The sequence below is a fragment of the Lepidochelys kempii genome, chromosome 16 (genome assembly GCF_965140285.1).
Source record: "Lepidochelys kempii isolate rLepKem1 chromosome 16, rLepKem1.hap1, whole genome shotgun sequence".
Classification (NCBI taxonomy): Eukaryota; Metazoa; Chordata; order Testudines; family Cheloniidae; genus Lepidochelys; species Lepidochelys kempii.
This window is the reverse complement of record NC_136395.1, coordinates 28976331-29003461: the sequence shown is the minus strand read 5'-3', so window position 1 is coordinate 29003461 and position 27131 is coordinate 28976331. Positions and strand designations below refer to the sequence as shown.

Genomic DNA, 27131 nt, shown 5'->3' with positions numbered 1-27131 from the left:
CAGGGGTTTGGGGCAAGGGAGGGGGTCAGGGGTGCAGGCTCTGGGGAGCGCTTACCTCAAGCAGCTCCCAGAAGCAGCGGCATGTCCCCGCTCCTGCTCCTAAGCATAGGGGCAGCCAGGCGGCTCTGTGCGCCACCCCTGCAGCTCCCATTGGCTGTGGTTCCTGGCCAATGGGAGCTGCAGGGGCAGTGCTTGAGGCAGGGTCAGTGTGCAGCACCCCCTGGCTATGCATAGGAGCAGGAGGGGGACCTGCTGCTGCTGCTTCTGGGAGCTGCGCAGAGCGGGGCAACCCCACTCCCCAACTGGAGCAGGGCAAGCACCGGACCCCGCTCCCCAGTGGGAGTACAAGGGCCAGATTAAAACGTTTGGAGGGCCGGATGTGGCCCCCAGGTCGTAGTTTGCCCACCCCTGATCTATGAGCACCTGCATGGAGAACAGCATTTGGATGATCAAGGGCTCTTTAATCTAGCAGGCAAAGGGTATAACAAGATTCAATGGCTAGAAGCTGAAGATAGACAAAAATCAAATTAGAAATAAGGCACAATTTTTTAACAGTGAGAATAATTAACTATTGGAACAAGTTACCAAGGGTTGTGATTGATACTCCATCATGGGAAATTTTAAATCAAGATTGAATGTTATTCTAAAAGATATTCTCAAATTCAAGTAGGACTTAAATTCAGGTTGTAAGGAAGTCAGACTAGATCATCATAATGGTCTGTTCTGGTCTTATCTATGAATCTGTTCATACATCTCTGTCATCTAACTTCCCATTTTTGTTGCTGTTGTACAGATAATCCACACATTTACCTTCTTCTATAATTTAGGCTGAAGACTGCTAGACTAACCTTTTTCTAAATACCCCATTGGGATAAGAATATTACAAAGGGCTGCATATTTCCTGGTTCCAGGAGGCTCTGTTACACTGAAGGATCACCTTGTAATATGAACTTTATGTTTTTAGCATACATGACAAGAGGCCACACTATTAAACAAAGTTTCTTTTATGTACCAGCCTCCTGTATGATTCTTCATGCAGTTGTTGGATTTTTGGTTTGACTGACACTGACCATGTGACCGCACTGTCTAGCTGAGTTAAGAGATCTGATCTAATATAGCTAAATCAGGCAAAAAGCGAAGACACCAGCACATAAGTGAACTTCAAAAGATATCTGAAGGCAAATACCACAAATCATCACTCTGAGACCCAGAAACAGATTTTGGAAGTAAAGATCCATAGAAAAGAAAATTTGCAATAATGAATTCTTCTTCCATTCCTTTCAGTTTGGGAGGGAAACAAAGTGTTTTTTCAGTGGCTTCATCAAATAAACATGGAGCATAAAATAACAAAATACAGTATTCCTTTTTTCTGCAGCCAAGCTTACTGAAAACCTAGAACAGTTCTGATATCCTTTGAAACTGCAGCTTTGAGATTTGGGTGAGGTTACTGGTAAATCAAATTCAGTTTAGACAAACAGTTTTTTTTAGTTTTTAAATATAAAAGTAGCTGAACATGCGATTAAAAAGGAAACATTTGAAAGCATAAGCAACAACTGCAATGAACCAATTTCATACAGTTAATATTGGCAAATGCTCCATGAGCATAGCACTGCTGAACTTTCTCTCAAACTGAGATGCGAATGGGTAAAAGAGCACGGAGTTCATAAATCACCCAAATCTTATTCATGTAAGGAAGCGAGGGGCTAAGTTAACCAGTCAGATGAAAGACTCCAATGGTAACAAAACAAACATGGCTGCTATTTTGAAAAGGGTTCTGTTCCATGCTCTATAATTTATAGCCCATTGCCATTAAACAATCCTTGTAAATCTCTGTAGCAACAGGCTTCAAGGTGGATATGAAACATTCTTCTCCATTGAGGGAGGAGATGGCATTGCTTATTCCCATCAGCAGGATCTCAGTATCTAGAAAATGACATGCGTCTTTCAAAAGCCTTGCAATGCGGAGGAAGTTACAGTAATAAAACCCACAGCATGTTTCTGCTGTGGCTGAAGGAATTTTGGAGAAGATTCTTGTACAACTGGTTAGCCTCCCAGTGTGTTATTTTAATCACGTCATAGCAAACATCTATCATCTGGGAATTCCCTGTAATGAGGGGGAGTAACCAGATGGTATTACTGGAGTCTTGAAATGGGACTTTATCCTCTGTGCCTGTGGCTCTAGGATTGTGAAAACGTTCCAACAATTGTTAATTCTTGCTTTATAATTTTCTATACGTTCATTCTTTTGATCCCAACTTTGTTCACTTTTGAGAAAGAGCTTTTACTTACTATTCTAGAGTTCTTTATTGTTTCAGTGGGGACTGCTTGATTTTTATGGAAACATTTTACAGTTTATTTTCTGATCTTTTGCTGGAACTGGACTATGTGTTGGTGCTGGAAGATTTGAATGGCAAGCTGAGTATGTTGGATGAACTCTTACACTAGGATTCAAGGAGTTTATACAAAATGGATTATGTGTTTTACTCTGACCTCACATAACTGAGTTGTTCCTTAACCAAAGGAGAAGCAATGGCAGAGACATAACAGTCGATTTTCAGCACTCAAGTACCAGCCATGCCATAAATGGTGACACATCACACCTTTATTTGCACATTTTTGGGGAAGAGATAGAACAATACTATTTACTTCAGCATATACCTGATAAAAATCTAAACATAAAAGTACTCCACTGCTTAGCTGTAATAGGGTAAAGCTATGCATGCATGCATGCAGTTTCGCTGGCAACCACAGGAGCATGACAATGACAGGATACTGATAATGTCATGATATACTTTGAATCCTATTTCCCATATAGGTTCATAGTGAGTACCTTCACTGTTTTTGTGTGTCTTTTTCATCTACTATTTCTTTATCCTCACCATGAAAAAGGGCCAGTAATGACTTAATACTCTTGGTAGTAACATCATCTCCAAATCAGAAAAACAACTTAAAATTAGGGTGCTCCTCACAAGACACAATGCAAGCAATCTACCTTCACAAGTTCCTCTATAGCCCAGCAAATGCAGGTGAATTTGGAGGCCCTCACACTGAGAATTATACACGTTAATATTTATTAGTTAACCAGTTACAGGAATTAAGAAAACTATGAAAATGATCTTATATTTCAGGGGTGCTGAGTACCCACATTTCACAATGACTTCAACTTAGCTGCAGTGCTCAGTCCTTCTGAGAATCAGGTACACTGCAGATAGGACACCATATGGAGAAAGTGACTTTGGCTAAATCTACACTACAAAGTTTTGTCAGCATAGCAATGTTGGTCAGGAGTATTAAAAAAACCACAATGCTGACACACATAGCTATGCCAGCAATGCCCCCCTGTGACGGGTCTGGTCACAGAGACCCCCTTGGGACTGTCACCTGATGTGCTGAAATTACCTCTGAGCCCATTTTCCCTGCCAGCTTGGGCTTCCAGAACCCTATCTTGTTGAGCCAGGCACACTTGCCTGCTCCAACACAGACCCAGGATCTGGTCCACACCCCCAAAGCTGCAGACTTAACTGAAAACAGCCCAGCAGGTTATCTATCTCCAGCACCCAGATACCCACTTCCCAATGGGATCCAAACCCCAAATAAATCCATTTTACTCTGTATAAAACTTATACAGGGTAAACTCATAAATTGTCCGCCCTCTATAACACTGATAGAGAGATATGCACAGCTGTTTGCTCCCCCAAGTATTAATCACTTACTCTGGGTTTATTAATAAACAAAAGTGCTTTTATTAAGTATAAAAAGTAGGATTTAAGTGGTTTCAAGTAATAACAGACAGAACAAAGTAAGTCACCAAGCAAAATAAAGCAAAAACATGCAAGTCTAAGCCTAATACATTAAGAAACTGATTACAGGTAATATCTCACCCTCAGAGATGTTCCAATAAGCTTCTTTCACAGACTAAACTCCTTCCCAGTCTGGGCCCAATCCTTTCCCCTGGTACAGTCCTTGTTAGTTCCAGCAGACATCTCAGGTGGCAACCAGGGGTTTTCTCATGATTGGCCCTCCCTTTGTCCTGCTCCACCCCCTTTTATAGCTTTGGCACAAGGCGGGAATCTTTTGTCTCTCTAGGTCCCCACCCCTCCTTCTAAATGGAAAAGTACCAGATTAAGATGGATTCCAGTATCATGTGACACGGTCACATGTCATTGTAAAACCCCTAGTCTCCATTCTTCCTGGGTTGGCCCACACTTACACAGGAAGGCTTGCAGGTAAATAAACCATTTACAACCAATTGTCCTAGTCAATGGGATCCATCAAGATTTAAAACGACCACTAATGGCCCACATATTGCATAATTACAATAGGACCTCAGAGTTATACTTTGTATTTCTAGCTTTAGATACAAGAATGTTACATGCATACAAATAGGAGGAATATATTCAGTAGTTTATAACCTTTGTTATGATACCTTACAAGAGACCTTTTACATAAAGCATATTCCAGTTACATCATATTCACACTCATAAGCATCTTTCCATAAAACATATGGAGTGCAACGTCACACCCCCTTCCCTCAAATCCTCCCCCACGTAGATGCAGCTATACCAGCAAAAAAGTTTTTTTTGCTAATTTAGTTTATGTTGTTCAGGGAGGTGGTTTAACTATACTGGTAAATTAAAGAGACAAGGTGGGTGAGATAATATCTTTTATTGGACCAATTTCTGTAGGTGAAAGAGAGATGCTTTTGAGCTACATAGAGCTCTTCAGGTCTGGGAAATGTACTCAAAGTGTTCATCTACAGTACACAGCAATTAAACATCACTGGCCCATGTCTGATTTAGGCTCGCAGGACTTGGGCTGTGGAACTGTAAAATTGCTGTGCAGATGTTCAGGCTGGGACCCTCCTCCTAACGGGGTCCCCAGTGTCAACTGAAGCAATGCCTTGGCTTTTAGGTGGCCCTCTGCCATGAAAACCTTAAATTCTTCCCTTGCATCTTCAGGAAGTCTGTCAGTAAATACGGACATAGATTTCCAGTTTATGAAGTCTTTCTTTGATAAAAGTGCCTGCTGATTAGTTATGCACATTTGGAGAGATGAGATGGAATACATTTTTCTTTCCATCAAATCAAACCTCTTGGCCTCTTCCTCTTTGGGAGTTGATTTGAATCTCCCCAGCCTTGACCTCTCATTGGTGGCAATGACTACAAGGGAGCTTGGGGCTGGATGGAAATTAAAACATTCAAAGCCTTGAATAGGGACATAATAATGCTTGTCCATGCACTTAGCTATAGGTGCTACAGAAAGTAGTGTGATCAAATGCTCTTTGTCAGCTCAAAGAAAGCCTTATTTATAGCGAGGGCAACCCTCTGAATGGCTGACAACTAAAGTCTGTCCAAAATCTTATGAATATTCTCTTGGACAAATTCAACTTGAATGCCCAACGCTGCAGCCATCCTTCTTTGGAGGTCTTGGTAGGGAAAAGTTTCTGGAAAAGGGGAGAAAGAATCTAGGGCCATGGAATTATCCAGTGACAAAGTAACAGGAACAAGTGGATTTTCCTGTAGCTGGACTGGTTCTTCTGGTAGTGGCTCACACTGCTGTATTGGAGGCTCAGTGGGAGCAATTTTTGTATGTGTCCCCAGTATAGGTGGCTTAGAAAGTTGACTAGCAAAATGGTCTGGCAACCTTCGTCTGGAGTGTGCCAATGATCGGTACATTGGAAGCGGACAGCCCACCCCCATGGGCTCTGAAGGGACCACTGAGGAAAAATGTATGACACAGGAGGTGAGTAGGAACTGGGTCATGCCGACCTGTCTCTACTAAAGGAACAGTGCTGGTCTCTCTACTGATGCTCTTCCTCTGAAGGTGGTCTGGAACACTTACTCAACCAATGCCTAGGAGGGGATTGCAAGTAGAGGAGGATTCTAAACCTCAGTGCAATGGACCTTGTGAATAATCATTGGGCAACACAGGAACAAAACCTGATGGAGCCACTAAATGCCCTGATCTATCTGTAGCCAGTGGGAAGAGGGATTTGTACCAAACCTGGTATGGTAGGTGGTACCACAAATGCCCCCTGAGATGTCAAGACCACATTGAAAGTCGTTGCTGGGATGGATTTCGGTACTGGTGCCAAAGTATGAGGTACAGTCAGTGTCCTGTCCGAGGAATGGTCCAGTCCAATAGCTGTGAGTGCTGAGACAGACTGACATTGAAGGTAAAGAATAGATCAGTACTGAGACAGAGTACACTGGTGCCGAAGACAATGCTGAGGTCACTCTTTTGGTGGGCTTCCTAACTGGTACCAACAATGGTGCCTTTAACAATCTGTACTCCAGAGTGACAGATTCAGATGAGCCAGGAACTGCAGGGGGTACTTCTACTGCTGAGGACTCATGTACACAAAAGTCTGGAACAGAGACGCAAAACAAATCAGTTGCTGCCTGATAAGTCTGTTGGGTTGTTGGTACTGACAATGCTGGTGAAGAAATGGAGCTCATTAGTACCAGGTTCAATGGTTGTCCCACAGACAGTACTGGAGTTGATGGTAAGTACTGATCTGTTCTCGTCTCAGTAACAGGGAGTGGGTGGATGACATGGCTCTATCCTAGGTATCTGAGGAGTACTGGCGATGCTCTGCACTCCTCTTGGAAGAGTCTCTCTTGGACTGGGAATGGCTCAACTTCAGTCAGCTTTATGAGTCCTCTTTTAGGGAGGCCCAGAGAAGAGATATTGGTCCCCTCTCTGGGAAAAGTCCAAGTCCAAGTGTCTGTCAGAGACCACTGTCACCTCTATAGCAGACTGAGGGGTCGAACAAGGTCCTGGGGCTGAAATGGGCCTCATGGCTTGCTCCATGAGGTACTGTTTGAGGTGTGGGACTCTGGCAATCTGCCTTCTTTTCTTGAACAAATTGCATATACTACACTTTTCTTTAATGTGTTCCTCACTGAGACAAAAAAGGCACTTTGTGTAGGGGTCACAATTTGGGATAGCAACATGATGGACAGTGTTTAAAACCTTGTGAGCCCATTCACCAGGTTTCTTTCCAAAACTAACACAACTACTTACAACTAATAAAACTAAACTAATTACTGGTTATAAACTACTACTATCTACAAAATACAGAGGAACTCACTGAGACAGTAACCATGAAGAAAACCATCTGCAACTACTTGAAGAAGTTACTCCTCAAACACTACTGTCTGAGTCATTTCAATAGAACTGTTTGCAACAAGATACTATTCAAAGTAAGGGTGGCAGGACCACCCCAGCATGTTGAAAGAGAGGGCATGATATCACTATCAAGCTTTCAGATATGGCTTTGGACTCTGCATCAGCATAATTCTAAAGTTCAGTAAAACTGTTATAATCTGTTTGGTCATACCAAAGTATACTCTGAAAATTTACAGATTGTGAAAACTCTATGGGTGAAATCATGGCTCCAGAGAAATCAATGGGAATTTTGCCATTGACTTTAATGGAGTCAGGATTTAACCCTATACTTAAAAATATCTACTTGTTTTTAACTTGAGAATCTAGAAAAAAATAAAAAAATATGGTAAAGGACCAACAGACAGGCTAATTTAGAACTCACAGTAAATGTTAAACATTTTCACAGACCTAGCAACATGATCCGTTTAGATCGGGGAGGGCAAACTACAGCCTGCAGGCCAGATCCGGCCCATCAGGGCTTTCAGTCTGGCCTGTGGGATTACCAGCCTTGTGGGCAAAGGTAAGCTCCATGCCTGTCCTGGCCCTGTGCTGCTCCCGGAAGCAGCTGGCACCATGTCCCTGTGGCCCCTGGGGGAGGCAGAGTGCAGAGGGCTCTGTGCACTGCCCTTGCCTGCAGGCACTGCCCCTGCAGCTCCCATTGGCCAGGAATGGGGAACCACAGCCAATGGGAGCTTTGGGGTGGTACCCGCAGGCAAGGGCAGCGGAGCCGCGTGCCCAACCCCACACCAGAAGCCACTGCCAGACATGCTGGGCACTTCTGGGAGTGGCGCTGGGCCAGGGCAGGCAGGGAGCCTGCCTTAGCTCCGCTGCACACTGCTGCCACCCCAGAGCTGCTCGAGGTAAGTGGTGCCAGGCCAGAGCCTGCATCCCAACCCCCTGCCCTGAGCCCCCTCCCGCACTCTGCAGCCCCTCCTGCACCCCAACTCCCTGTTCTGAGCCCCTTCCTGCATACCGCATCTCCTCCCACACCCCGCAGTCCTTCCCGCACCCCAACCCCCTGCCCCAGCCCTACGTTCATGGCCCTGCATGCAATTTCCCCACCCAGATGTGGCCCTCAGGCCAAAAAGTTTGCCCACCCCTGATTTAGATAAATAATCTGTGGGAATTACACCTCATCTACTGTCAATCCCAGACCAGGGCCATATCTATATTTCACGTCACCCTTGCCAACTGAAACACTCCCCACCCATCCCACAAAGTCTGGGAAGTGTAAAGAACCCGTCTATCAATACCTCTTGTCTGAAGCAATCAATGTAATTTCAATGCCTGAGATTCTACCATGGCTAGTTTATCATCATCCAATCTAATCTATACAACTCCCCAGATACTCCATTTCCCGCTAAAAGATAGGGAGAGAAACATGCAAACACGTGCCCACCCATACTAGAGTTGCCAACTTTCTATTTGCAGAAAACCAAAAACCCTTGCCCTACCCCAACCGTGTCCCTTCCCCAAGGCCCCGCCCCTTCCTCACCCCCTCCCCAAGGTCCCACCCCTGCTCACTCCATTCCCCGTCCCTCCTCATTTTAACTGGGCTGGAGCAGCGGGTTAGGGTGAGAGATGGGGTGAGGGCTCCAGCTGGGGGTATAGGCTCGGGGATGGGACTGGAGAGGAGAGGTTTGGGGTGCAGGAGGAGGCTCTGGACTGGGGGTTGGGGCAAAGCGGTTCGGAGTGTGGGTGGGGGCTCCAGGCTGGAGGTTGGTGTGTGGGAGGGAGTACGGACTCTGGGCTGGGAGTGCAGACTCTGGAGTGGGGCCAGAAATGAAACGTTCAGGGCGCAGGAGGGGGCTCCGGGCTGGGAGGGGATACAGGCTCTGGGGTAGGGCCAGAAATGAGCGGTTCAGGGTGCGGGAGGGAGCTCAGGGGTGGGGCAGTTGGGGTGTGGGAGGGGATGCAGGCTCCAGGAGGGAGTTTGGGTGCAGGAGGGGGTTCAGGGCTAGTGTGGGAAGGGGTGAGGGCTCTGAGTGGGCGTTTGGGTGCAGGAGGGGCTCAGGGCTGGGGCAGGAGATTGGGGTGCGGGAGAGGGTGAGGGGTGCAGGCTTGCTTACCTCAGGCAGCTCCCGAAAGTGGCCAGCATGTCCCTCTGGCTCCTAGGCGGAGGCATGGGCAGGCAGCTCCACACACTGCCCCTGCCTGCAGGCATCACCCCCGGAGCTCCCATTGGCTGTGGTTCCCAGAGGAGGGGCACAGTGCTCGGAGGAGGGGTGCAGCATGCAGAGCCCCCATGGCCGCCCCTACGTCTAGGAGACAGAGGGAGATGCAGACAGCTTTTAATGGCCCAGTCAGCAGTGCTGTCCGGAGCCACCAGGGTCCCTTTTCAACCAGGCATTCCGTTTGAAAACTGGATGCCTAGCAACCCTAACCCACATATACCTGGGTACAAATGAAGCATTGATTGTCCCAAAAACACAACTCAAAGATCTCTCATAAGGCAGCACTTGGACATTGGAGCGACCATCACAGCTAGCATCTTTGGCCTGTTCAGAGGCCGAACGTAATGTTGTCTATTGGTAGTGGCTGACTTTCATGCTCCATGTGTTTAAAACTAATTTCTGTCTCAGCCATACCCACAAGGCAGTAAATCAAGATCCACTGTTTCCAGTGGTGCAGACAGTTTCAGACAGCTTCACCACCACCACCGAAAGCTCCTCTCATCTCTAGCATGATAAGCAAATGATTCAGGACTCTTCCAACAGCAATCACATTGCTGTGTATGGATCAGAATATGGACTGACATTTATCTTACTGATCACTCTGTCCATCTGATCTTGAGCTTTGTTGCAGCTACTATCTCCAGGACTAATTTCCAAGCATAAAGGTTATGCTTCACCACCGTGGGTGAACATGGTTTTTATGTAATAACTCAATGCTGACAAAGAGAAAAGAATAAAAACTTGTCAACATTCCAAAACACAACTGTAATATAGATGTCCAGCTAAGCTGTAGATAGGATGGATCCAGCTGCCATACTGGAAAGTTCTGAACGATGAGGCACAACTTGAAGGAAAATCTCTGAAAATATATTGAGAGGCATTTTAGTAAACTAACAAACTACCTACTTACTATGAAACCAAAAAAATAAGGACAAAATAGCTTTTAAAAAACAAAAACGTGCAATCAGTTGTTTTTTCCTCTTGTGCTGCTGGAAAAGTAAAGGAAACAAGATGTTATAAAAAAGCAGGTGCCCTGAAGATTTTCTGAAGCATCCTATAGCTGAAATGCACCGTATGGGAACTAGTCCTCTATAATTTCTTCCATTAGTTAAATAGAAGTTTTATTATTACAATATCTTTGCATATTTATGTATATCTCATGTAAGTATAATTTTCCTGATAACAGGAAGAGAGAAACTTAATATATTGCAGAAATAAAATATGCAATAGTTCTTTAATACAGTCCAGCTTCACCAAAGACATGTCTTCCAGCATTATAATTTGGACTGAGACTTCTGAGAAACTCTTTACTTTCAATTCTCCTCTTTGAGTCCAATTCTGACAGTCTTACTCTGGGCTAGACTGTCACAGTCATTATGTGTTTGCACAGGAGAGTAAGTCCCCCATACTGCCCTGATCAAATTGTCAGTCCAGCTGCACTGAAGAGAACAAAGGCTACTTGTCCAGTGAGTGGGCGGGTAGGAGGCAGACAAGGATGGGAAATGAAGTCTCCTCCTGCCTCAGTAACTGGCTGTGCACACAGAAGGGAATTAGCTGCTCCACAAGAAGAGATGAAGTAACTTATTCCTCCTTGTAGAACAAGGGGAGGAGCTGAGGAAGTAGTGTGACAGGGACACACACTTCATTGTCTGGGATGATTAAAATCTGCCTTCAGGAAGGTTTTAAAGTAACAATCTAGGCCTCAATGATTAGTAAATAAATCAATGGGACTACTGTTGTAGTAAAGTACTGCTTGCTGTGAGTAACTGTGGCAGCGTGGAACTTTTCATGATTCCAGTACTTAATACTGTATTTATATAGGATTAAAAAGCAGAGCTTTATAGCTGATATATATGCACCAACTATATTTCGAAATCAAACAGCTTGAAGAGCCAGGGTAGCATTTTCATTACGCGTTAATTTTTCCCTCGCTGATCCTTTTCCTTGGCATCCCGCTTATCTAAACCTGAACTGCTGTTTACACAAGAAGAGTCCTGAACTAGTATTTTGAACGATCAATATCTTGCCTATGAGCTCTTTATGGCAAGGACAGTCTCTCATTATTCATAAACTTATTGAGGATCCCAATCCTGGTTGAAGTGTGTAGGTGCCACTGTAATACAAATAATGTTTGCAAAGGTCTGGGCTGATGCCCACATCGCTGCTCTGCAGATCTCTCAGATGGAGACATTCTTGAGGAAGGCAACAGATGAGATCAATCTTGTGAAATGTGTACAAATCAAGTCTGGAAGCGCCATGTTACGAATTTGGTAGCACACTCATATGAAATTTTAGACCCACCGGGATAGTCTTTGGGCTGATATCGCCAAGCCCTTAGTTCTTTCCGTCAGAGAGAGAAATAGTCTAGGGGACTTCCTGAAGGCCTTTTTGTCCTATCAAGGTAGAAAGCAAGGGCTCTCCTAACATCTAGGGTATGCAGTATGGCCTCCCTATTTGTCTCGGTGAGGCTTGGGGTAGAGGGTGGGAAAGCGAATAGACTGATTCATGTGAAACAAGGAACTCACTTTAGGGATAAACCTTGGATGAGGCCTAAGTGTAACCCTGTAAGGGAAGAATACTGTATACGGGGGACGTGCCACCAGAGCTGGTATTTCCCCTATTCTTCTAACTGAGAAACCAGGAAGGACCCTTTTCATCGACAGGTATGCTAGCAAACAGGCAGCCATAGCTTTGAAGGGAAGTCTAGTCAGGCCTTTCAACACTAGGTTTAGATCCCATGAAGGGGTAGGAAGTTGAAATTGAGGGAAGAGGTTTGTTATTCGCTTAAGGAACCTTTTAGTGGGTCAGTGCAAAAGTATTTAGTACCCCTCTCTGGGTTGCTGAAATGCTGTAATAGCTGCTAGCTGGACCCTGAGAGAGCTCTGGGATAGCCCAGATTTTTTAAGGGTCAGGGCATATTCCAGAATATGTGGAAGAGTTGCTGACACTGGAGAAATTTGTTGGGATGATCACCAAATCTGGAACTTGAACCATTTCTGCAGTGTAATACGTCATGTGGTGGACTTCCTACTCTGCAGTAAAACCTCTTGAATTCCCTTTGAGCATGACCTCTCTAGGTGCTGTAACCACCTAGGAGCCATGCTTTGAGGCAGAGGATCCCCAAGTTCGGATGTATGTATGCCCTTTGTCCTGAGAAAGAAGGTACGGAGTGGCTGGAAGGGAGATCGGTGGGCACATTGCAAGCTGTATCACGTAAAGGTAGCAGGTCTAACTCGGCCACGTGGGAGTAATCAAAATTACTTAAGCTCTGTCCCTCTTTATCTTTAGCAGGACCTTCAGCAGAAGAGGAAATGGGGGGAAGGCATAAAGAAGGTCCTTTTTCCACAGGAGGAGGAGAGCATCACTCAGAGAGTGCTGTCTGATCCCCGCCCTGGAACTGTACCACGGACACTTCTTGTTCTGGTAAGTGGCAAACAGATCTGTGGACGGTGTTCCCCACTGTGTAAACAAGTTGAGAAGTACTGACAGGTGAATCTCCCACTTGTGGTCATGCAGGAAGGTGCAACTGAGCTTGTCCATTACCACACTCTGCATGCCCAGGAGGTAAGCCACGGATAAGACGATGTTGTGAGAGATGCACCAGTTCCACAGTTCCATTGCCTCTGTGCATAGAGAGGGCAACCTGGCTCCTCCCTGGCAGTTGATATAATACATGCAGGCTATGTTGTCCGTCAGGACCTTTTTATGTGATCCTGTTATCCCCAGGAGGAAACTGGTACAAGCCTTACTGACCGTTCTCAGCTCAAGGAGATTACTGTGCAGGGAGATCTCTGAAGGTGACCATTTCCCTGGTGGCAGTGGGCAGTGACAGGGGTTTGTTCAGACTGTCCCTGCTTGGTCTGTAAACTGAGCTGAACCACAGCTGTGTAGGCATCACATGTGAAGTCTGGCATGTGGAATCACTGCCATGCCAGTTGCTGTATGCCCCAGGAGCTGGAGACAGATTTTTACTGGCACCCAAGGGCTGCATTGAGCTGTGCCTACAAGCGATACCAGGGATAGAAGTTTGTCCTGAATTAGGAAGGCTTTGGGCTCTACTGTGTCTAGGTTGGCCCCTATGAATTCTAGGCATTGTACTGGTGTGAGGGTCGACTTCTGGGAACTGATCCACAGGCCCAGCACCATGAACAAGTGTGTTGTGTCTTCAGTGGCTCGACAAGACTCCTCAAGTGGCCAGACCCTGAGGAGACAATCGTCCAGATAAGAGTAGATCATGATTCCTTGAGATCATAGATGGGTGGCCACAGAGAACTTTGGAAAATACTCAAAAGACTTAATGAAAATTCAAATGAGAGGACCTTGTATTGGTAGTGGTCATGTCACAGAGTGAACCTGAGGAAACATCTGTGAGCTGGTAGTATTGAGATGTGAAAGTAGGCATCTTGTATATCGAGGGCTGAAAACCAGTCTCCCTGTTCCAGTGATGGAATGATCATCAATAGGGTGACCAAGTTGAACTTCTGAGCTTTGACAAACTTGTTCAGAGCTCGGAGGTCCAGGGTGGGTCTCCAACCTCCCTTCCTTTAGGGTATTAGGAAGTAATGAGAGTAGATGCCTTATAGATGTTGAGATACTGGTTCTATGACTCCTAACTGCAGGAGTCGATTTATATCCTGCCGTAGAAGACTCTTGTGAGAAGGGTCCCTGAAGAGGGACAGGGAATCATAGAATCATAGAATATCAGGGTTGGAAGGGACCCCAGAAGGTCATCTAGTCCAACCCCCTGCTCGAAGCAGGACCAATTCCCAGTTAAATCATCACAGCCAGGGCTTTGTCAAGCCTGACCTTAAAAACCTTTAAGGAAGGAGATTCCACCACCTCCCTAGGTAACGCATTCCAGTGTTTCACCACCCTCTTAGTGAAAAAGTTTTTCCTAATATCCAATCTAAACCTCCCCCACTGCAACTTGAGACCATTACTCCTCGTTCTGTCATCTGCTACCATTGAGAACAGTCTAGAGCCATCCTCTTTGGAACCCTCTTTCAGGTAGTTGAAAGCAGCTATCAAATCCCCCCTCATTCTTCTCTTCTGCAGGCTAAACAATCCCAGCTCCCTCAGCCTCTCCTCATAACTCAGGTGTTCCAGTCCCCTAATCATTTTTGTTGCCCTTCGCTGGACTCTCTCCAATTTATCCACATCCTTCTTGAAGTGTGGGGCCCAAAACTGGACACAGTACTCCAGATGAGGCCTCACCAATGTCGAATAGAGGGGAACGATCACGTCCCTCGATCTGCTCGCTATGCCCCTACTTATACATCCCAAAATGCCATTGGCCTTCTTGGCAACAAGGGCACACTGCTGACTCATATCCAGCTTCTCGTCCACTGTCACCCCTAGGTCCTTTTCCGCAGAACTGCTGCCTAGCCATTCGGTCCCTAGTCTGTAGCTGTGCATTGGGTTCTTCCGTCCTAAGTGCAGGACCCTGCACTTATCCTTATTGAACCTCCTCAGATTTCTTTTGGCCCAATCCTCCAATTTGTCTAGGTCCTTCTGTATCTTATCCCTCCCCTCCAGCGTATCTACCACTCCTCCCAGTTTAGTATCATCCGCAAATTTGCTGAGAGTGCAATCCACACCATCCTCCAGATCATTTATGAAGATATTGAACAAAACCGGCCCCAGGACCGACCCTTGGGGTACTCCACTTGATACCGGCTGCCAACTAGACATGGAGCCATTGATCACTACCCGTTGAGCCCGACAATCTAGCCAGCTTTCTACCCACCTTATAGTGCATTCATCCAGCCCATACTTCCTTAACTTGCTGACAAGAATACTGTGGGAGACCGTGTCAAAAGCTTTGCTAAAGTCAAGAAACAATACATCCACTGCTTTCCCTTCATCCACAGAACCAGTAATTTCATCATAAAAGGGAAGGGTGTTGTGGAGGGGTAGGGAGGTGAAGTGGATGGAATATCCAGATCTGATGATCTCTAGGACCCATCTGTCTGATGTTATGCATGCCTAGGCACTCCGGAACGCTGTCAAATGGGTGCGTGGTCACAGGTAGTAGTGGGGAGTGGTCTCACAGTGCCTCAACCTGCCCATCAAAAGTGATCCTTGGGGCAGGTGATTAGGAACCTGAAGGCTTTCATTTTGAGAACTTTCCTTTTTTCCTCTGGGGTTTATAGTGCTGTTGTGATGGGAATTGGGATGAATAAGGCCTCTTTTGGTACTGAGGACTACAGCGTCTCTTTTGCCCTGGTGTGTAGATTCCAATATTATTCCAAAATTGTTTTTGTCTGATGGCTTGTATGTCAGGCCACTGAAGCCAGGGTTTGCCAGACCAGGTTTAGCTGGGTCTAGGATGACCCCATTGATTGGGAGGACGATTTTTGTGGTAGATGAAGCATAAAGGATATTGATAAGCTGGTGGTATCTTTAACCTCCTCCAATGGCATGCAGAGGGTGTCAGTCACTCTCTTCGTCAGCTCTTGGAACAAGTGGAAGTCATCTGCCAAGGAAGGTGGCAATGGCATGATCACTTCATCCAGTGAAGAAGAGGATATGGCCATGGGGGTGACCTCCTCCTTTATGTTCACCTCTTGCTCCTCCATTTCTTGGGGTTCTGAAGGCAGGCTGGCTGTGTGCTTCCCAGGGGTCCAGGTATGGCCATTGCAGTGGCATAGGGCCTGGTGGAGGTGCCCACAGGTGCCTATGCAAAGATGGTGGTGGTGCCATTTGGTGGCACATTCCTGGACCCATATGGACCTGATTATCACTACAAAAAGTTTTTTTTCTCCTGCTGATAATAGCCCATCTTAATTAATTGATCCCGTTACAGTTGGCATGGCAACACCCTTTTTTCATGTTCTCTGTGTGTATATATATCTTCCTACTGTATTTTCCACTGCATGCATCCGATGAAGTTGGTTTTAGCCCATGAAAGCTTATGCCCAAATAAATTTGTTAGTCTCTAAGGTGCCACGGTACTCCTCATTTTTTTTTATTCAAAGAAGAATCACTCTTACTTTGGATGGAGTCAATCTTGAATTCCTTATACGTGCAAACTCTTATTGAACTCAACAAGAGTGTGCTTGAGTAAGGAATACAGAGCTCTTTGGTCCTGCACAAAGAAATAAAATCTATGGGAAAATATTTGAACTTCTGTTGTTTGATTTTGCATTATGATTTGAACTTCAAGAGTGGAGCATGCAGAATTGAATTCCTAGATCACTGCACTAGCAAGTAAGCATATAGAATGCTACACTAAGACAGACAATCACTCTGTCTAGTGAGCACTGTAGAGAGGCAGTAGTGAGAAAGTTCTACAGATACTTTCCATTTATAGTAAGTACATAGGTCCTGATTCAGCAAATATTTATCTTTATGCACGTACTTAGAGTACTTTGCTGAACAAGGATGGACTTAAGTACATGCTTAAAATTAAGAACATGCTTAAATAGCTTGCAAAAATGGGGGCCTTACTCTTAACAGGCAAAGGATGGATGGTTAAAGAATGTTAATAAGAGAATGAATCTGCTATTTCATGCCTGATTTTTGCTAACATATTTCTAAGTTGCTTATGTCCATCTTTGTTCATCAAAGTCCTTAAGTATGTGCTTAAAAGATAAGCATATGCTTAAGTGCTTTGCTGAATCAGGGCCTAGGTACCTGATATGACAAGGTGTAAAGGAGCACCCATTTAGAGACAGCATCAGGACGCTTTTTGTCAACATCTGGCAAGAGTACAAGCACTGCTGCATTCTGCTGAAATGTTAAAGGAAACTTTCCCAATGTATTTCTCAAACGATTCTGTTTAAACAGAATTTAAAAAGGACATAGTCAACTTAAAATCTAGTCAATTTAAATAGGAGTTAAAGCAGTTTCAAGTGGCATGCTCACCAATTTTGTCGTTTACCGTATTTGTCATTTCCTATTTTTAAGAATGTTTTTCTCTCTCCTATTGCTGTGTGGAAAGCCCACACAAACCGAATGGACAGTGAATGAACAGAGGCAACAGTCAAACTGTTTATCTAGAAAGTGCTGCAAAATGAAAACAAAGATATGTTGCCTGTACTCTTTTAGTTAGAGCCATCTTAGGTGTTACTTGTAACACCTCTAGGTACAAAAATTTCAGACACAAGTGTCCTATTTAAGTTGACAGTGTCCCTTTAAATCTAAATCATGTTCCAAATCTCACTTCCGAGATTCACACAGACTTAACCACAATGGTTATTTCATGTTTTCCTGCTAACTCTAAAGATGAGTTCATCCTTGACTAGGGTTTAACAATTATAGCTTCTGGGGAGAGAGTAGGAGCTATGGGACATGAACTTCTGGAAGAAAAACAGTCTGATTTTTTCAGATCTCTGATCTGTTTCTGGTTCAGGTTTGAATGCCTCAATCAATACTGTAGTTTTCAAAGACAAACTATTTTGCTTTCTACTTCAAAACTATCCACAGCAGCACATAGCATAAAACAAACACCAATCTTATAATTAAAGAGCTAAGATCTATGACAGCGTGAGCAAAAGCTGGAATGGACCTCTATGGTGCAGGAGTAATAACTTCACTACATCAATGCTCTGTGTCTGTGATCAATTACACCAAAGAGTATCAGAGTAGCAGCCGTGTTAGTCTGTATCCACAAAAAGAAAAGGAGTACTTGTGGCAGCTTAGAGACTAACAAATTTATTTGAGCATAAGCTTTCATGAGCTACAGCTCACTTCATTGGATGCATACAGTGGAAAATACAGTGAGGAGATTTATGATTTCACACGGCTGCGGACTGACAACTAGATATTGTTTCCGCTTGCAACTGAGAGAGTCTAAAGGAATTCTAAATATAAACAATCATAATGTTCTCCTTAGAATGAAACGATTCGGTGGCTGGAAATGCTTGTTTCCAATGCGATGGTAAGAGTGTGAGGCAGTGAGAGTGTATGAGGGTAATGTTGCATATCCATTAAATCCATTACATCTATTTTCCTAACCCTTTTCCCAAGAAGCCAGTTAATTCCCATATGGTCTCTCTAGAATATTGATAATTGTAATTAAAAATATTTATAGCACTATTAATTTACACTATAATGTACAAACATAGATAAGGCACAGTCCCTGCCATAAAGTACTTTAGTATTCTAACTAAGACAAAACAAGAGGATTAAGTGAGATGGGGAGCAGAGAATGTAGTTTGTGGCATCAAGTTACACCGGATCTTGTAGGAGAGGATGATGAACTTGAACTTGATATGGAAGTATTACTGATATATGGGTGGAATTAAGTGCCCTGGGAATTCTCCCAGATGATGTGACTTCAGTAGTAATTATTGTGCTTTGTATGTACACTAAGAAAAAAGCTCAACAATAACTGCTTCATGGGATGGCAAAGTGGACTAGGGGTTAGAGCCCAGGACTGGGACTCAGGAGACCTGAGTTATATTTGTGGCTCTCATTAGCTTGCAGGTGACCTTAACCAAGTCATTTCACCTCTCTGTAACTCATATCCCCATCTGTAAAATGTGGATAATAATACTGACTCCTTTGTACAACACTTTGAGATATACAGATGAAAAGCATTATGTAAGAAATTAATTATTATAGCTGCTTCCTGTTTACTCAAACAGGGCCATCTGCCCCTAAATATTGGCTAATAAACAGAGGAATTCTCTCTCTCTCTGAAATTCAACTGCATTGTTGGTGAGCCCCTTCCTTTCCTGACTCGCAACTTAAGGTCTACAATGTTTGCCAAGACAATTTTACATATTGTGTGGGTGACTTTCCTTAACATGGACATAGTTTTCCTTCCGTTTATTTTATTGGAATGCTCAATGTGTTCCTATTTTTTCCAGAAAGACAGAAAAAAAAATAAGAAAGAAAAGAATGCTTAGATAACCAGTGACGGGTGCTACATAAACTCTTAAGCCAGAAGCCTGATAAGTGTCTATTTTTTATCAAAGCAAGATGAGGTTTATTGAATCAGGAACCTTAGGGTAGCTTCAAAACATCTGAATTGCCAGTTTACAAGGGAAGAGAATATACCTTAACTTAACCAAACTTGTCTTTAATCACAGATTAGAATAAAAAATTGACAATTGGTAAACTGGAGAAGTGCTAGGGTCTCCTCTTCATGGATGTGCTGAATGTGAGCAATGAAATAAAACAGATACAAGATGTGGATGCTACAGCCTGATTTTAGAGGTAACTGGAATGCGTTACCTAGGGAGGTGGTAGAATCTCCTTCCTTAGAGGTTTTTAAGGTCAGGCTTGACAAAGCCCTGGCTGGGATGATTTAACTGGGAATTGGTCCTGCTTCGAGCAGGGGGTTGGACTAGATGACTTTCTGGGGTCCCTTCCAACCCTGATATTCTATGATTCTATGTATTAAGGCATTACTCCACTCAGCATTGTAAGGCCTAAGTGACTTAACAGCTAAGTCCCATTTTCAAAAGTGACTTGGGTACTTAGGAGCCTAAGTCTCAGGCTCCTGTCACTTCTGAAAATGGGACACAGATGCTAAGTCACTTGCAGAGTAATTCCTAAATTCCTTTAAAAATATGGGCATATGTGGCTCTGATGTAAAGGCAGTGTATATAATTCTGTTTCTTTAATTACTTCTTTGACCAGACAAGTTTTTTCCTATATATAAGTATCTGCAGAAGAGCTTCTGTCTTTTGTTCAAGAAATAAATGTATACCATCACTGTACTGTAAAAGTGTGAATTTCAGTGCCAGGCTACCTGAAACCAGCTCTAGGGACTTTTGCTTTTCCTTAATTACTGACCTGGGAACAATGAAGAAGGAGATGCACTATCAGGCACTCAGTCCAAGAGTGCTCGGGAGAGTCCTTATTTCCCATATGATTGCTCAGCTACTAAAGCATGATACCAAAGTCAGCCTTATGCAGCAAGAAGCAGTCCCTCTCTCTGACAGCCTCTGTCTGTCACAGCCAGCATCGGAAAGATTAGAATTAGAAGAACGTTAACTGCTGCTGTTAATACCCATAAGTGGGATCAAAAGTCTCCCAAAGCTAGAAGGCTTAAATATGGGTATTTCTATAACCCTTATTTCTTTACTCGGCGTTTTAATTCTAGAATAATTGTCATCAATTAAATAGAAAAAGCCCCAGGTTTGTGTGGGATGAAGTCTCAAGTGAGGGACAACTGGAGACACTGCACCTGCAGCCCAGAGAGTAATAATAGTGACTTTTCACTTACTGATAAGTTCACAGTCTTGTATACTGGCAATTTAAACAAGACTTGGAAAAAACAACCAATCAAGCTACCCTCATTTAACTTAACTTTTGGGGCAGATTCACTGCAACTGGTCCCTTGATATTTATCTGACCCTTATCACCATAGTATCTAAGTGCCTCAATCATTGATGAATTTTATCGGCATAACACCCATGGGAGGTAGGGCAGAACCGTTCTCCTCATTTCACAGACAGGACCTGAGGCACAGGGCAGTTTAACTGACTTGCCTCAGGTAAGGCAGGAAGTTTGGGGCAGGGCCTGAAAGTGAACCAGGTCTCCTGAGTGCCAGGCTGTCATTTAACTGCTAGCTCCATCCCTCCACCCCAAGGGCTGTTTCTGTTACTTCCTATTAGCATTTTTAAGGGCTTGTCTACACTTACCGTGGATCGATGCTGCAGTGATCGATGCACTGAGGGTCGATTTAGCGGGTCCAGTGAAGACCCACTAAATCAACCGCTGATCACTCTCCCGTCAACTCCGATACTCCACTGGAACCAGAAGCATAAGTCGACGGGAGAGTTTCTCCCATTGACCCAGTGTGGTGTAAACACCGCAATAAGTTGACCTAAGGTACGTCAACTCCAGCTACATTATTCAAATAGCTGGAGTTGCGTAACTTAGGTTGACTTAACCCATAGTGTAGATTTGCCCTAAGAGCGAGGAGCAGTTTTAATTCCTATCTCAAGAGTTGCTCAGCAGGCAGGACCCACCGTGCAGCAGAGCTGCTTTATGTAAGCACTCCCTGGCCAGGTCTGCTTCCCAGGAGGCACCATCGTTTGGTCAGCACTGGTCCCCTATTAGCCAGCAGTGCAGAGGTCTCACTTGCTTTCCTCCAAGCCTCTCTGCCAGTGTGAAGCCAACACTTTTCTTATTAATATTCTTTGAACACAAGTTAACTTCTTTGCTAAGTATGTACATTCATTTTGCCTCTCAGTATCTTAAAATAAGAACTGTGACTACCAGATAAATAGATGAGAAGATTATCTTCTTTCCCTAAGGCATCTCTACATCACTTTGCATCCTTTGGTGGAATATAAGCATGCAACTCATTCCTCTGTCTCCGTGGGGGGCAGGAGCCTGGTTACCCCTCTGTCTCTCTTAGGCATATGGCACTGAGGGGAGAGCAACTAGTTATTAATCTGTATTGCAGTAGCACCAAGGAGTCCCAGGCAGGTACCAGGACCTCACTGGGCTAGGTACTGTACAAACACAGGACAAAAAGACAGGCCCTGCCCCAAATAGCTTACAATCTAAATATACGACAAGAGACAAGAGGTGACTACAGACTGACAGGGGAGCAGAAAGAAACAGCGATGCAGCACTGGTCAGCATGATAGAGACTGGTCTCAGGACACCAATGGGCTAAACATTATCAAGTTTTTGCAGACATCCAGGTGAAGGACAATTCAAAGAAGAGATCTGAAGGAGGACAATGAGGTAGCTTTGCAGACGTTTATGGAGAGCTATTCCAAGCACGAGGAAGAGCATGGGAGAAAGCACAAAGGTGTTTGTTTGAAAATGTAACAAGTGAGCAATGGAGGCAGGCATCATTGGGTGAGTGGAGGCAGAAGAGAATGAGAAATTATAGGTAATAAGGGGATAGGCCATAAAGGACCATGAAAGTGAAGACAATTAGCTTATCTTTAACTGATAGAGAAAACGGAGCCAATGGAGGGATGACAAAGAGGCGGGGTGACAAGGTCAAAATGATGGGCTGGGAAAATGGTATTTGTAGCAGTATTCAAAATGGATAAGAATGGGAAAAATGAGATATGTCAGGGTCCCAGATGAGAGGATGTGGCAGCAAGATGATGAGAGCCTGGACAAGAGTTTTAGTTGTGAGGATGGATAGGAAAGGCCATACCTTGCAGACATTATGCAGAAAGAATTATTAAGATTTAGGAATAGCCTAGACATGAGGACCTAGAGAGAGGACTGAGTCAAATATGACACCTGTGTTACAGATCTGAATTCTGTTTTAGCCACATTGAGCTGGAGGTGATGGCTAGACATCCATAAGGAAATGTCAGAGAGACAGGCACAGATTTTACAGCATGGATAGAAGTAGAAAGGTACGGAGTAAGGTGGATGAATTGGAGAATCCTCAGCATAGAGATGGTAGTGGAATTTGTGTTAGTGGATGACATTATCCAGAGATATAATATAGAGGGAGAAGACAAGGGGACAGAGGCCTGTAAAACCTCCCGCCAAAGTTGGAGGGATGATGATGAGGATTCTCTGACATCCTGAAGGAGTGATTAGAGAGATAGCATGAAAACTAAGAGAGGACTGAATCACAGAAGTCAAGGGCGGACAACATATTGAGAAGATGAGCATGACTGACCGTGTCAAAGTCTGTTGACAGATTGAGAAGGTCGGTTACCCCTCTGTATCCCACTGGCACATGAACCCAAGGGGAGAGAGGAGGCATTTATTTCTTCCTCCTTCCCCTCCCCGCTCAAGTAGTGGAAGAAAACCATTACCACCAGCCTCACCTCAATCCCTGGAAAAATCATGGAGCAAGTCCTCAAGGAATCAATTCTGAAACACTTAGACGAGAGGAAAGTGATCAGGAACAGTCAGCATGGATTCACCAAGGGCAAGTCACGCCTGACTACTAATTGCCTTCTATGACAAGATAACTAGCTCTGTGGATGAGGAGAAAGCAGTGGACATGTTGTTCCCTGACTTTAGCAAACCTTTTGACACTGTCTCCCACAGTATTCTTGCCAGTAAGTTAAAGAAGTATGGGCTGGATGAATGGACGATAAGGTGGATAGAAAGTTGGCTAGATTGTCGGGCTCAACGGGTAGTGATCAATGGCTCCATATCTAGTTGGCAGCCTGTATCAAGTGGAGTGCCCCAAGGGTCGGTCCTCAGGCTGGTTTTGTTCAATATCTTCATTAATGATCTGGAGGATGGTGTGGATTGCACCCTCAGCAAGTTTGCAGATGACACTAAACTGAGAGGAGAGGTAGATACGCTGGAGAGTAGGGATAGGATACAGAGGGCCCTAGACAAATTAGAAGATTGGGCCAAAAGAAATCTGATGAGGTTCAACAAGGACAAGTGCAGAGTCCTGCACTTAGGATGGAAGAATCCCATGCACCGCTACAGACTAGGGACCGAATGGCTAGGCAGCAGTTCTGCGGAAAAGGACCTAGAGATTACAGTGGAAGAGAAGTTGCATATGAGTCAACAGTGTGCCCTTGTTGCCAAGACAGCCAATGGCATTTTGGGATGTATAAGTAAGGGCATTGCCAGCAGATCGAGGGACGTGATCGTTCCCCTCTAGTCGACATTGGTGAGGCCTCATCCGGAGTACTGTGTCCAGTTTTGGGCCCCACACTACAAGAAGGATGTGGAAAAATTGGAGAGAGTCCAGCGGAGGGCAACAAAAATGATTAGGGGACTGGAACACATGACTTATGAGGAGAGGCTGAGGGAACTGGGGATGTTTAGTCTGCGGAAGAGAAGAATGAGGGGGAATTTGATAGCTGCTTTCAACTACCTGAAGGGGGGTTCCAAAGAGGATGGATCTAGACAGTTCTCAGTGGTGGGCAGATGACAGAACGAGGAGTAATGGTCTCAAGTTGCAGTGGGGGAGGTTTAGGTTGGATACTAGGAAAAACTTTTTCACTAAGAGGGTGGTGAAACACTGGAATGCGTTACCGAGGTGGAATCTCCTTCCTTGGAAGTTTTTAAGGTCAGGCTTGACAAAGCCCTGGCTGGGATGATTTAGCTGGGGATTGGTCCTGCTTTGAGCAGGGGGTTGGACTAGATGACCTCCTGAGGTCCCTTCCAACCCTGATATTCTATGATTCTATATAAAATCTGGGCAAGCAGCCCTTTCTATATTGTGAAAATAGGCACAAACCTAACCATTTCTGATCAATTTTTAGGCAGGCAAGGATTGAAAGGGTCTATGGGATCTGTGGCATCATGTCCAGCTTTCTGTTCACTATAGTAGGTTGAAAACTAAGATTCTTTTCTGTAGGAGGATATAAAAAAATTCTTACTGGTAACTCAGGTGTTGAGTACGCCAAATTCAATTGCGTGCTCAGTTCTGCAGCTTGAAAAAACTCAAAAGCACTCTGTACTCAGTGGCAGATGTGGGAAAGTTTAAATAAACCTCCACTACTGGTAAAGCAGTCAGGAAGGAGACAGGACACTCCAGGAGCGTTATGACTCCCTCCAATACTATTCTGTCAATTAGGGGCTCAAGAGCTTGTCTGCATTTTAAAATCTGCAAAAAGTAAAATTCAACTGGGAGTCAGGAGACTCAAGAAATGGAAAGAAACAGATGTTCCAAGGTTAGCAGATTTCAAAAGCTATGTTGCTTACACAGGCAATAGCTGATGATTTCTTTCGCAGCTGTTCAGTGAATGTCAAGATACACATAGAAAAACTGAACACTTCCACTGAAAACTTCCTTAATGGAATATGAGCTATGTTTAGCACGAGTGGATAGCTTCTAAAGATATCAGATACCAGCACAGGAAAAACCCAGACAACATGCAAACCAAACAACAACTATGTATAATACTTATATTTAGCATTATTCTTCTTCTGAGCACTTTATAAAAGTTATTGTAGTTTAAGTCAAATTTACATTATTTTTAAGGGAGAAAAGGTAAATAAATTGTAAAAAACATAACAAGCACATTTTCTCCAGCTAAAAATGTGAGATGATCCAGGGTAAAAGGAGAAAATAGGATTTCCATTAGTGAGCCCTTAATGGAATAGGAAAATATATTTTGACTTATCAAAAATGTCCTCTCTCTAACTTAAAAGGTCCACAGATACATTAGCCAATTAGCTTTCTGCTGATGTCCAGCTATGCAGGCAGAGCTGTACCTGTCAGTCACTGGCACGAAAGGATGTGGCCAGCTAAACTGAAGAATCCACCGGTTAAGAGAGCTTCCAAAGAAAGGACAATATCCCCAGTGACCTTAAATTTTTTAAACACTGTACGAATAAACTATGAATTCCTATTGCATAGCACAGCCTTATGGACCAATTCTGAATGAACTAAATGGCAGTTTTAGCCCATTAGCAACAATATACTCCAAGCAAGGTAAGGTCAAATCTGTGGACCTTGTAACTCAGAGGAAGGCAATTTTTGGTAAGTCATTAAATTTTTCTATTATCTTTCATTTGCAAGGGATTCAGATCAATTAACTACTGGAATTTTTAAATTAACAGGCATGAATAGCTTTCACTCAGGAGTCCTAAAAGAGTTGGCTAAGGAGATCTCTGGGCTGCTCATGTTAATTTTTAATGCATCAGGGAATAACTGGGGAAATTTCAGAAGATTGGAAGAGTGCTAATGTTCTGCCAATTTTCAAAAAAGGCTAGTGGGATGACATGGGTAGCCATAGGTCAATTAGTCGGACATCAGGCCTGGGCAAATACTGAAAAATCTGCTACATGATTAAGTTAATAAAGAATTAAAAGGATACAAATATAATTAATGCCAGTACATGGCTTTATAAAAAACAAAGTTGGTCAAACAAACCTGATTTCATTCTTTGATGAGATTTCAAGTTTGGTTGGAGGGGTTGCTGTGCAGATGTAATATACATACAACTGAACATGAGCTCTGTCATAAATATAAAGGGAAGGGTAAACCCCTTTAAAATCCCTCCTGGCCAGAGGAAAAATCCTCTCACCTGTAAAGGGTTAAGAAGCTAAAGGTAACCTTGCTGGCACCTGACCAAAATGACCAATGAGGAGACAAGATACTTTCAAAAGCTGGGAGGAGGGAGAGAAACAAAGGGTCTGTGTCTGTCTGTATGCTGCTTTTGCCGGGGATAGAACAGGAATGGAGTCTTAGAACTTTTAGTAAGTAATCTAGCTAGGTATGTGTTAGATTATGATTTCTTTAAATGGCTGAGAAAGGAACTGTTCTGAATAGAACGACTATTCCTGTTTGTGTGTCTTTTTTGTAACTTAAGGTTTTGCCTAGAGGGATTCTCTATGTTTTGAATCTAATTACCCTGTAAGGTATCTACCATCCTGATTTTACAGAGGGGATTTCTTTACTTTTATTAAAAGTCTTCTTGTAAGAAAACTGAATGCTTTTTCATTGTTCTCAGATCCAAGGGTTTGGGTCTGTGGTCACCTATGCAAATTGGTGAGGATTTTTACCAAACCTTTCCCAGGAAGTGGGGTGCAAGGGTTGGGAGGATTTGGGGGGGAAAGACATGTCCAAACTACGTTTCCCAGTAAACCCAGTTAGAGTTCGGTGGTGGCAGTGGAGATCCAGGGACAAAGGATAAAATTAATTTGTACCTTGGGGAAGTTTTAACTTAAGCTGGTGAAAGTAAGCTTAGGAGGTTTTCATGCAGGTCCCCACATCTGTACCCTACAGTTCAGAGTGGGGGAGGAACCTTGACAAGTTCCCAGTGTGATGCTGTGAAAAAAGGGCTAATGCAATGCTGGGCTGTATAACCAGGGGAGTAGGAGTAGGGAAATGTTTTAGTCTGTATGTGACAGTGGTGGAACCAATACTAGAATACTGTGTCCAGGTCTGGTGCCTTTCTGGAAGATAACCTTCAGTCACATACA

At 44.0% G+C, this 27131-nt stretch overlaps 1 protein-coding gene across 24 annotated transcripts in view; it reads right to left on the bottom strand.

The window, feature by feature from the left end:
- Positions 1 to 27131, bottom strand: part of RALGPS1 (Ral GEF with PH domain and SH3 binding motif 1) — a 400445-nt gene that overhangs the window by 70733 nt on the left and 302581 nt on the right. For 21 of the 24 annotated variants that reach the window (XR_012155323.2, XM_073315016.2, XM_073315015.2 and 18 more), the window contains one exon: positions 9240 to 9431. The exons of the other annotated variants lie outside the window; for them this stretch is intronic. Coding sequence is in view for 20 of the 21 variants with exons in the window: in XM_073315016.2 (XP_073171117.2) it covers positions 9240 to 9431 (192 nt within the window). In the remaining variant the exon portion in view is untranslated. The remainder of the gene's footprint in view (positions 1 to 9239; positions 9432 to 27131) is intronic. 24 annotated transcript variants of the gene reach the window in all.